Source organism: Onychostruthus taczanowskii, unplaced genomic scaffold, assembly GCF_017590055.1.
Source record: "Onychostruthus taczanowskii isolate IOZ18803 unplaced genomic scaffold, ASM1759005v1 scaffold48, whole genome shotgun sequence".
NCBI lineage: Eukaryota > Metazoa > Chordata > Aves > Passeriformes > Passeridae > Onychostruthus > Onychostruthus taczanowskii.
The window spans coordinates 1,241,759-1,254,074 of NW_024502347.1; the positions used below are offsets into that span (position 1 = coordinate 1,241,759).

The window sequence follows — 12,316 nt, forward strand, 5'->3', positions numbered from 1 at the left end:
CTCTGAATTACAAGACAGTAATTCTGATTGAATTTAAGTAAGTAGTTCAAATAATCCTGCTAAACTGCTGTTGTGCATTTTTGTGTAGTATATGCAGGGTTAAATTGTAGGAAGAAACACCTACCCAGTCCTTGCCATAAGGCACCAGGTTCTGGATGGACAAAGTATAATAATGGCCCTAAATATAATGGCTTTTCATTCAAAATAGTCTGGTGGCTTGGAGCACACATACATCCTCCTGTGTGAGTATGTGCATGTCCACATGTATGTGCAGGTACAAGTCTGTTTAGAAAATATTTCGTGTTAATTATTTGTCTTATGTTTGGTATGCTTCCTTAGCTTCAGAAGTAATTCAAATGAATATTCAACAAGGATCAGAATATGGACTTCAGGTAAAAGTCTAATCTTCTAGTAAGTTTTGTCACTTTTTTAACAAACACTTACTGTAAAAGACTATGTTTTGTATTTTACCCTAGTGTCAAAAATTGCTTTGTCAAGGTCAAAGTATTCCTGAGGAACTGGTGACAAAAATGATTCTGCAAATGATTGATGAGTCACCAGAAGTTGCTCATTATGGTAAGTATATTTATAGCCTAAACTTCTTAGAATGTGCTACCTATAATTTTACATCCATTTTACATCTATTGGTGCTCAAATAGAATTCAAAAGCTTCTTGGTAATCCCCTGGTTACTTTTTGATCTAGTTGATAGTTGCCTTAGGTATACTTAATGATGTTTAGCCTCCTCACATTATTGATTTGGGGCGAACACTCTCCAAGAATGGTTTTCCACATTACGCTTCCATTTCCCTCACATCAGCTGTTGTTATCTGGGATGTGTTGATAAGCAGAGGCTGTGCATGTTCTTCACACCTCACTACCAATCAGAATTCTGTAAAAGTATCAACAGTTTAGAGTCCAGGATTTTAATTTCCTAGAGGAATGACTATATATTTTGCTATCCTTTGCTTATCTTCTTCTTCTTCTTCGCCTCTTGCCTCTGTGGATAGTAGCTTCCATAGGAGTAGGAGTCTTCACTGCTAACACCTCTTGCAAAGACTGCTGCCACATTTTTGTGCTGCCCAGACTCGCATTTAAATGTTATCACATAAAATTCTAAGCCTGCACCATTTCTCTAAGGGAATATTCTCATTATTTGGCTAAAAACATCCACCTGATTTTTGTTTAGTCTCTCACCTTGGCCTCATGAACAGTGATTTTGTTGCTATTCAATAGTTCTTACTGCACACTTACAGCCATCATCAGTTACAGTACTTTCCTAGGAACTTGAAGCCACAAGTTGATCCATGAGGCTGAGCACTGTAATACTAGGAAAACATATTATTACCACTCTTGTCATGTTGAGCCACTGTCTGTTTGCCAAACAGGACTGAGCATTGGGAGTCCTGAGTGAACAGGTGCTTACCAAATGATCCATGTGCATACCGTGTGCATAGTGCCTGTTTGAGAGGCAGAAGAGTGGTTCAAACTCCCTTCATTAGAAGACAAAACATTTAAAGGTCGTGTAAAGAGCTTAGACTCCTAGTTTAAATGCTTCAAATCATAGAGTGGCTACTTTTTGCAGTGCCTTTTATAAAGTCTTCTAGTGGCAAAACTGGTCACTGAAAGGTTGTTACTTTTTAGGCACTAAAATGCCTGAACTAGGTGCATAAAGTGGGTGGTCTGAGTATAGTCTTTAATGTCTACATATTTTTAATTGAGTTAACAGATGTTGGGAGTACTCCATAAAGCTGAAAACAACACACTTTTTCTGTCTGTATTTCGTCTGAAGCAGACATGGTTGCAGAGTTTTTCTGCAGTGTTGTGTCATGTACATTGTTTAAAATTGTACCACTACATGTATTGTTTAAAGGAGATGAGTATAAACAGCTCTATAATTGACAAACCCTCTTAAAATATGTTCAATTAAATGTATTGGCAGGTTATGTTCTTGCTGGATTTCCTTCTCTCTCCGAGGAATACATGACTGTTCCACAACAAATAGAGAAAATAAGGAATCTAAAATTAAAACCAGATTTCCTGATTAACATTAAGGTAATGTCATCTTCAGTAACCTCCTAGTATTTTTCCTAATTATTAGTAGACTCATATGCTGTGCATGCCAAATATAATATTTTCCTCTGTGTATTTGAGTAGAGAATTTATTGAGGAATGGTGAATTCTTCTCTTTATACTGGAATAGAGTTTCACTGGTTTGTTCCATTATAAGCATTGATGAGGTAAAATAATGAGCATGTCCTAGAAATTCAGCAGCAGTTGCAGCTTTTGCACCTCCACCAATTAGAAGATAGAGGTTTTCAAGAAAGAGAAGCTTTGAATTACATTATTATGATGGGATTTTGGACACATGTACATCTGCCACTTGTGTAATGCAGAAAGAAACTTCTCACATATGGAAGTTAGAAAGTAGTTAGAAAATAGTTTTATTTTTCAGTCACTAATTGTGAAACTGCTTAATTATTAATTCATCTTGTTTACAAATCTCAATTTCTTCCTGAGCAGTGATGCGACGTACCAGGTATTTTACAAAAGTGACTATGATATAACCAGAGAAACATAAACCATTGTTAGTGTGGGATTTAGAGGACTTTCTCAATGTAACTTAAAATAATGGATTTGCTTGCTACGTCCACATTAGTAAGCAAAACAAGGCAAGAGGGTCTCTTCAGACATCAGACCAACTGCTTTGGCCAAACACTGCTAAGCTGTCTTGTTAGTCAGAATGGGATGGCAGTGCCCAGACTGCCCACAGGGAACAGCCCAGGGCCTGTGCCATTCTCCAGACTGTGCCTAGCTGTTCACTGGGGAGGGTTCTAGCTGGCCCACACTGAACTGTGCCAAACCCCATCTGAAAAAATACCCATATGTATAGTCATGAACTGAACACTTACAGGCCCTTCCTCTAGCAACATTCTATTTATAATCAGCTAGATTAGTTTTGTTTTCTACTTTGAATGTGCAGAATGGGTTCTGAATAGTCAGCCTCTGGAGGTGTGCTCCCTTCTTACTGGGATTTTGATTCTAGTTGGTACATCTATGTGTTTTGTCAGAGGCTAAGCCTCTGGGTATGGTCCTACTCTATCACTTTGCAGGTTTAACTCAGTGTTTGTTTTAATCCCATACTTTTAAGACTTAATTTGCTTGAACGCGCATAATGAAAGTTGGTGAATGCCTACTTCAAACCTTTTTTCCTGTGCTCTCAGAAAGATCCTAAAACATCAACAAAGCATATTTTTGTCCTTCTTTTTGGACAGATTTTTTCAGAAAGTCAGGCTTTGTTTTAATGCTATGTAGTGAGAAATCCCTGTTGTTCAGAATATGTGTTGTATAGATTCACATGCAACAATACAAATAGAAGAGTGATGCTAACTAAACCAGAAAGAAAAATTAAATTCTTGACTTCATGTAGTAACACTATCTCCTCTGGGAAAGGGAGTAAAACTAAATACACATTAAAAATCCTTGCCCCAGTCAAAGAAACAACTTTGCTTTTGATTTCAGGGGATTGAAGCTGTGTTCACAGATATGTCAGAATTGTAACTATTTTCATTAGATCAAAAACAAAGGAAGAAGGGAGATTCTAAGTAACTGTGGCAATAATGAAATACTGTTATTAGTAGACCAATTTAGAGAAATTTTGTCTCTCCACGAAAAAGATGTTATAGCAGTACAATAAACACAATTTCCTTATAATTTTTCCTTGCTAGTGTCCAGATTATGAGTTATGCCAAAGAATATCAGGACTAAGGCAAAACCCTGATTCAGGGGAGATATATCAGAGGAGCCAGTGGGATCCTAAAGTTACTGACAAGCGTAAGAAAGAGAAAGATCAGGATGAAGAAGAGGAAGAAGAAGAAGAGGAAGAAGTGCTGGATGAAGAAGAAGAAGAAGAAGGAGAAGAAGATGAGGTAAATATTACTAATTTCTAAACAGGGCAAAACATTACCATGTACTTTAGACAAAGCAGAAAAAAGTCTGATCTTCTAAAATATCACTGTACTATGTTATGAATTTATTTTGCTCAAAATTAATCTTAATTCCATTTATGTCCTGCTTTAAGAGATGTGGGGTAACACTTAAATAGTAGGTTTAAATGGCACCAAATATTGATCATTGTATAGCTTAACCTGGGCTCAGTCTTTTGACTCAAAATTCACTGGCTGTTTCTTACCATAAGTTAAAAGTGTATCAGGAGGAGAAGGGTGGCTCTACACTGCCTTTTTCTTGATCTAGACAAATAAAAGAGTTCTTAATTTTTGTTTGTTGTAGCAACTTTTTACTAATATTTGCAGGACACTGACTTGTTTTCTGGTTTCAGTGTAACACTACTACAAATGGATTTTCTTTTTTTTCAGGAAGGTATTAGATTTGAATTCAGGTCAAATTTTTATAATAGGGGCCAGAGACTTACCAATGCAAGTTCTAGGCACATTGCTCTCCATTTATAGAAACTACACTTCAGCAGAATAGATGATGGTCAGCAGTCACTGGACTAATACTCATTGCAATACTCTTCAGAGCTACTTTTTTAAATTTGAGTGAAGACAAACATTATTTTGATACATTATTTCTGTGTCTTGAAATTTTGTTTTGCAGACTGGAGAACGTCCACGTAAGAAATTAGAACCTTTTCATCAATTAGTGCAGAGGCCTGAAGATTTTCTTGAAAATGCAGAGAAAAGAATTGGAATATACAAGGATATAATGCTTCCTCATTTGGAAGTAAGAAAATACAAAGTAATATGATTATGCATAACAAAAGACTTTTAAAATATCTTGCACTGTTTTAATGTTTTTTTCAGTTTAAGATTTGTTGTATTGAAGTGGTCATGCTGCAACATATCCCCAAATTCTGAAATTTATTCTGAAATCAGTGATACAAAGTTATCTTCTGTAGGTGTTGTTTCTACTCTGCAGTCATGATAAAGTAATCAAATTTGACTTCTCAAAGTGAAATCATACCTGCCACTACAAATGCTTTCTAAATCTAGTAAGTGAAATATTTGAAGACTCCATTGTTTCATCACCATTATCAGAGTACATTCCAGAATGCAATCCCATAAATAATCTGCATCCATTGTCTTCACTCTAATAGATTCCCTTTCTCACCTGCTTCATTGCCTGCAGATTTATATACACAGTAATTAGCCCATTACTTTGTTTTACCACTTATTTCTGAAACTATGACAGTTTCTTTCCCTGTTGTGTTCAGGAAAGTGGAATTACTGTAGGTTTTTTGTTTTGTTTTGTTGGGTTTTTTTGTTTTGGTTTGTTTTGGTTTTTTTTCTTTTTCGTTTTTAATCTCTTAGTACAAGCAACTGAAAAATCTTCATGTTTGATGCCTACTTGACAATTACTGTTTATGACTTTCAATTTCCCTATGGATTAGTTAAACCTATAGATAAAATTGTGTAAAAGTAGTGTAATGGTCTTTGCTAGAGTAACAAACTTGTTATTGCTGTGAAGGGGAAAACAAAAAATGTGGTATCTTTAATTATTACACAATCTCACATGGATTTCTTATATGTGAGCTAATGCAAAGTTGTTTAGATTAAATTGCTTTAGGATGTATACCACACTTTAATAGTTTCAACACATTCCACTAGTTAGTAGGGTTCACTTAGGGTTCACTAGTGATGAATATATTGGTGAAGATGCTTAGTGCTCCACTAATACATTAAAAGAACACAGGGTTTTATCAATTGGCCCAGGCAGAATTTGAGATTATGAAATTTAAATTTAAACAAAAAGCTTATAAAGTGTGTAGTTTGCACTGATAGGAAGATAGGTAGAACAAAATTTGGAGAACACACTTGGATGTCTTGATAAATTGTTGGGATTAAAATGACCTGAAAAAATGTGAAATACTATTGCAGTGAGGAAGGAAACATAATGAACAACTAGACCTTAGTACTTCAGACAATCTGCCATCTGTGGGGATTTAGTCAAAACTAAGTCAATAAATGAAATGCTATTGTTTAAACTCAAATACTGTGAATGTACTATGTATGAATGTAAGACTGTAAGACCATTGTATATAAGAGAAATACAAACTATTATCCTCTCTTTAGAGGAGTATTAGAAAAAATTAATTAGTTATTATCTATCTTGACCAAAGATAGAGCATATGATTTAATTTACAGTATAGAAGACAGACTAGATGAAATGAGCCAGGAAATGAGCCCTGACCATAAATGTAGTGAAGAACTGGAACGGATTACCTGCAAAGGTGTAAAGTCACCTTCAATAGGCCATTTTAGGCTTGAGGTTAGACCATCATTTGTCAGGAATGGAGTGAGTGTTCTTAGTCCTCAGAGAGAGGCATTAACAATAGACATGGGCTAGTTTTTTAGTCTAAGACATTATTTGTAGTGTGAAAATTTAAAACAAGAAAAGTAAAATATATGGTCCAAATTTTAAAGGAATTGAGAGTCAGGACCAAAATTAAAACATTGGATTCATGACTGGCATTTCTGAGAAATGTAATAATTGAGATTGTCTTCATTTTACAACAAAGAATTAAGGTAGTTAGACAATTAAAAGTTGAATTCATACACAAAATGTTACTGTATCTTGATATTTTTTAGCTCCCTTGCATTTGAACTAAGACATCTAAGCTATCTTCTGAAGCCATTGTAACTCCAGTTTTGGAATTATCTCTGTGTTTTTCTGTCATCAAATAAAAGTTAATCTCCAGAAGATTTTATAAACAATTAGTACAATGAATCCTGAAATTGCTGAAGTTCCCAGGAGTCCAACCTTTGATATGTATAGGAAGAGAATGAGCCTCAGTGTCATTATCTAGTTAACTATACTCAATTGGCATTTCTTTAACAGGGATTCTTGGCTTACCAGGATTGTCGATATCTTATTGAAGTGGATGGAAGTCAGGAACAAGATTATGTCTTGGAGGTAAGTAAACTATGCACTAACCAAATTAACCTCCACTGGAAAATAATTTCTCAATCCTGTGGATTGTTTTCCTGATGGCAAAATTTTAAGTTGTGTTTAAAACACATTCATTTACTAGTAGAAAATATGACTTTTAAAATACTTGCTTTCCTTCCTGTATCAGTTTTAAGATTCACTGCTCTGCTCCCAGGCTTACGTATATGTTGCATGAGAATATTTTCAGGCAGGCTACAAACTTTTGTATTATTCCATCTGGTTCCAGTGCTTTTTCTGATCTGTATTAATGTAAGATATAATGATATATTAAAACATTTTTGTATTACATATTTACAAACTGGTTTATTTGATACTAGTGTCTAAAATATATTTTGCATAATGGAATATAATTTTTATTAATTTTGGTATTATTTTGCAATGTAATAGAAGACCCTTGATTCTTGTAAGAATTCTGCTGAGTGCTTGTGTCTAGATTTTTAGCTTGTAACAGAGCAATTTGTTCTCCCTGTTAAAAAACATAGAATGGTAAATTTTGAAGATAAATAATCTTATCCTCTGCCTCACAACTAAAAGTTGCTTCAAATCAGAAACCTAGAATATGGGGTTGAAAGTTAAGTAGGAGATTGTTTTTGACAAGGTAGGAAGTAAACTTCTCCTGCATTTTCTCCTCTGTTTGAAATAAATTGTATTATTATAATTCTCTAAGTTAATTATTTCAGTGTATGCTTAACTCTACCAAGAATGGCCCTATGGCGGAGGGAGGAGGGGGGGAAAGCAGTCATTTTACAACATTAGAACATACAATTTCCTCATTTATGATCCATTTGTGAATGTTGCAACACAAAATTTATAGTAAATGCAATCAAGTTATGTTAGAATTCCAACCATTTTACCTACAAGTAAGGCAAAGGCCTGTAACAAAACTGGCCCAAACGTGACAGAATTTGCTTTTTCATTTCAGGAATATTTGCATTCAATCAATATTACATTCAGGAAACTATTCAAATAAACTTAAATATCATCTGATTCTCATTGGTAGACATTTGGTTTAAATACCTTTCAAAATAAACTACCCAAAGTTGTATTGCTTCTGAATGTACCTAATCTGATTTCCTAAAGAGATTTGCCTCTTTTTCCAATTGGAGCTCCTCTGAGTACTTGCCCTGCCTTTGGGGGGACCTTCACAGTCTTGTCCTTTAGTAGGCTTGGGATTCACAGCATAATGAGGAGACAGAAGGGCTGTGATTTGGCCTTTTGCACTGCCTGTATCTACCAAATAGCTCCTTAAAACTCAGCTCAATAACTAGCATGAGCCTGAGTTAAAAACTGGGCCTTGGTGTTTACATAGCCATTATATAAATAATAAGTTACAAATTTAAATAGATTTTAGGGGCCCTTCTGAAGACAAAAGAAGTTCTGATGTATCATTGTTGCTGCTAGAAATGAAGGGATGGGACTATTTTTAAGCTAAGAACAATTTATTGCTCAGATAAACATCAATCTCAGAGGTCATAAGATTTTATAGGAACATGCATTCAGCCATAGCTCAAGAGTAGTCACAAGTTTCTTCGTTATAAGACAATACGTCATAAGATTTTATAGGAAAAAGCATTCAGCCATAGCTCGAGTAGTCACAAGTTTCTTCGTTATAAGACAATATATAACTTTTTAAACCAATAGACAGTTGCCACAGGATTTATTTTGCTTTTCTAATCTATCACCTTTACTTACTTCTACTGCACTGTGGATTCTTTTATCCAATGGACTTCTAACTCACAGGCACACACATGCTATTATAACTTCTAAACTCTTAGCTTGCTCCATACAGCCACACCCTTACATTATAAACCCTTCACCATTTTTTCAGTACAGTTTCTCACTTACTTAAGGCATATTCTCACCTACAACTATAGAAATATAAGTTCATTATTTTTCTGCTTAATATCTGTGTATTGTATTTTTACATCAATCTTCGTTTCTTCTAAGGCTGCAGATCAAATCCTTCAGTGTCTGTGGAAGTTTTGTGTTTTTTTAATTCCCACACTGATTGGTACTAAATCAAGACTTATTTTATTTCCAGACAGTGGTAGGCCGACTTGAATCTATGGAAGTTCAAAATGCACCTCCTGTAATCAGACTCCAAAGTGAACAAGAGGAAGATATGCTGGAGGGAAAGCAAAAAGTAAGTGTGCTTTTCTAAAGTGTGAATGACTGTGATAACTAGAATTACTTTTCTGTTGTAAGCTTATATTACAGCATCTTTGTTTCACAACTTACCGTGCAGTAAGAGCATTTTGTAAGCATTGACCTTTCAGAAATAAAAATTCAAGGTCATTCTGGGGCTGAAATCCACTTAAAAAGTATGAAAATAAAAAAATCTGTCATTCCCAAAAAACCACGTAATGATTAGAATAAAACTTTGAACAAAATTCTTGTTTTATTAAAAGAGGAAAAATTAATTCCTTCGAAGGAAATAAAGAAATTTTAGCCAAAGGGTAACAATCTCAGCAACTGACTCTTAGCTCAGTCTACTCTTTTTCTGAATAAGAATCAACATGCTAATCCATATATAGCAACATTCTGTCTAACTGAGATTACATTTGTTCTATTTTCCTGTAATTAACTAGAAACATCACAAGTTACTGCTGAATTTTGCTGAATCATGGCAATTATAATCTGTGTGCCTTCCAAATCAATATGAAAACCAGAAGTTTTGCATGAATGTTGTCACCTATATTTAGTTATGATCATCTTTCCTATTTCTGAAACAAAACTTTGAATATATGAATGGAAGTGTAATGGGGAGACCTCCCATTCTCAGAGAAATACCCCTCCCTTCACTTTTCTGTTTTCTCAGTTCTTAACAAATTCACAAGTGAAAGACTTTCCGTGTCAGAGGTCATTTGTATTTATTATTTAGTTAGTTTGTGTGTTTTAGTTTGTGTGTAAACTTTGAGTAACCACAGTATTCAGGGCAAAGAGTTCTGCATCGTAACTGAACATTATGCACAGAGTTGCTTCCCTTTGTGTTGAACCTGCAGCCTTTTAGCTCAGTGTCCTCCAGTATGCAGAAATCAGTGAATAGTTTGGTTTCCTACATCTGCCCTCTAATAACTCATTATTTCAGATGTCTGTCCTGCTCTTACGTAGCTATACCGAAGAATTCCAGTCTGTATAATTTTATTCCTTCTTACACAACAAGCTTGTTGTGGGATTGATCAATTATATTACCTTTCTCTGGAACTTATCCAATTTTGCTGTGTCCTTTCTGAGATTAGGACAGCAGGAGGCACATTGCAGTCAAGACAAGGGTAATATTTAAAGGATTTAAGCATAAACCTTTATCATCTATTCTCTCTGTGCTCAACACTCCTAACATTCAAGTTGGTTTTCTGACTGCTCTTGGGCATTGAAAAAATGCTTTCAAAGAGGGATCTATTTCTGAGTAGTGACAGTCAGTGAAAATTCATAGCTTTCTGTGTAAAACTGCTATTTTAATGCCTGCCTTTGTTGGTTCTTTTTTCTTCTGCATCTCCTCACGGCCAGCACTTGTCTGTACTATTCTGAATTTAGAGTCACCACGACTTTAGGATTCACTCACTATTCACATTCTGTAAAAATACTGTTAAACTTATCCCTATCATAATATATTTCTGCATGGCTAAAATAGATATTTTAATATTGCTATTTCCTGATGCAGATAATGCTCCTTTTTTCAAACCCTTTTGAAGAAATCTTAGCCATTTTCTTTTGTCTTCAACAAATGGCTCTTTATCATTTTAAACTTCTAAAAGTAATAAATAAAGCCTACAGGAACTATTTTAAGTACTATTTATTTTAAACAGACCTGAAAAATGAAGTAATTTCTCTTTAAAACTGTCCTACAATTCTGAAATAAATAAATTTTATTTAAATGTTAAAAAAAACCATCATGTGGTTTTAAGTTTGCTTATTTTCCATCAAAAGGTTTCAAAAAAGTCTAATAAAAAGGCATATGTAGGTTCAGACAAAAATTACACTTGCAATTATTGCTATTTTAATAAACAGGATGAACTTCTCCGGGCTCTGTCATCTTACAAGCTGATAGCACCCAGATACCGATGGCGTAGGAGCAGGTGGGGCCAAGTGTGTCCCGTGGCTCTAAAGGAAGGGGACATTGTAATGGGAAACCCAGAGTTTGCTGTCAGGTTAGTGGAATTCGACACTCTTAATTTTCATATCTATTTTATGAGATGTCTACATCTGCTAGCTTCTCTTCTGTTTTAAGTTTTCTAGGTAAAATGTACGTACTCTCATGCCAAGAGGCATTGAAAAAATTTGTGTTGAATCCACGGCCTTACCTCTTACCTCCAATGCCAGTTTCTCCTTGTAAAGTGCTCGTATTTGGTCCTCCATTCTCTGGAAGAACAACTCTTTGTAATGTAATTGCACACAATTATAAAGGAAAGGTAGGTTCATAAATGTCTTAGGTATCAGCTGGGGCTTGGAAATCAGTTAAGCACATTCTTGTCATGTTGTTAACATTTACATTACAAATATAGGGATTACAGAGGAAACATAGGATTTTAGTGAAATTCAGTTTTTTATAAAAGTAGTTACAGATCAAGAACACTTTTATATACCCTCTTACCTTGCAGTTGTCTTAGTATTAGAATACTATAAATAACTTTTGTATCTAAGATAATTAAATAGAAATGCAAATTGAAAAGTATTTCTTTTTCAAAAAAACCCCAACCCTGCACTTGAATTATATGTGAATTTTTCTGAAATCTGCAGAGCTTTTCCAAAATAGTTTTATTTTATAGAAGTTGGATCAGATGCTATATTTGCCTTCTATGATATTTGTCTTTTTTCAAATCATTTCACTAGGTTCTTGATATGGACATAGTCATTCAACAATATAAAGAATCAAGAGAAAAGAACACTGAGGAATTGAGAAAGGATGCAGTAGAAAAGGCTATAGCAGCAGTGAAAAATAGACTGGAATCAGAAAAACAGTCAGAAGAATCAGGTGAATAAGCTGTTCTGTGGTCTTTGAAGCGGTCTTATTTGCTTTACATTATTTAACTGAAGCAGTTGCTGTCACTTTGACTTGAAAAAGTTGCAGAAGTTGTTATGATTGCTGGGCATTAAATATGAACTAAAAGAACATGCAGTGAAGGGAATAGCTTAGTAAAACTCAGGTTTTTTTCATATATATATATATATATATATATATATAAATCCTTTGAATTTGAGGGTCACATCAAAAAAGAGTTTTCTGAACTCAGAGCTGAAAGAAGAAATTGGTTCTGACTGACACTGGTTGAAAACATTCCATTTTAATGATTTTATGACAAGTTAAATCTCTGCAAAAATGAAATTCTCATCCAGAAAGCAGCTTGTCA

The 12,316-nt window shown here is 34.6% G+C and overlaps 1 protein-coding gene across 1 annotated transcript in view; it reads left to right on the top strand.

Moving 5' to 3' along the window:
- AK9 (adenylate kinase 9) overlaps positions 1-12,316 on the top strand; it is a 56,289-nt gene that overhangs the window by 4,537 nt on the left and 39,436 nt on the right. The window contains exons 3-12 of the mRNA XM_041414861.1: positions 340-392; positions 477-576; positions 1,942-2,054; positions 3,728-3,928; positions 4,617-4,742; positions 6,858-6,932; positions 9,010-9,111; positions 10,977-11,116; positions 11,197-11,377; positions 11,799-11,940. Of these exons, the coding sequence (XP_041270795.1) occupies positions 340-392; positions 477-576; positions 1,942-2,054; positions 3,728-3,928; positions 4,617-4,742; positions 6,858-6,932; positions 9,010-9,111; positions 10,977-11,116; positions 11,197-11,377; positions 11,799-11,940 (1,233 nt within the window). The remainder of the gene's footprint in view (positions 1-339; positions 393-476; positions 577-1,941; positions 2,055-3,727; positions 3,929-4,616; positions 4,743-6,857; positions 6,933-9,009; positions 9,112-10,976; positions 11,117-11,196; positions 11,378-11,798; positions 11,941-12,316) is intronic.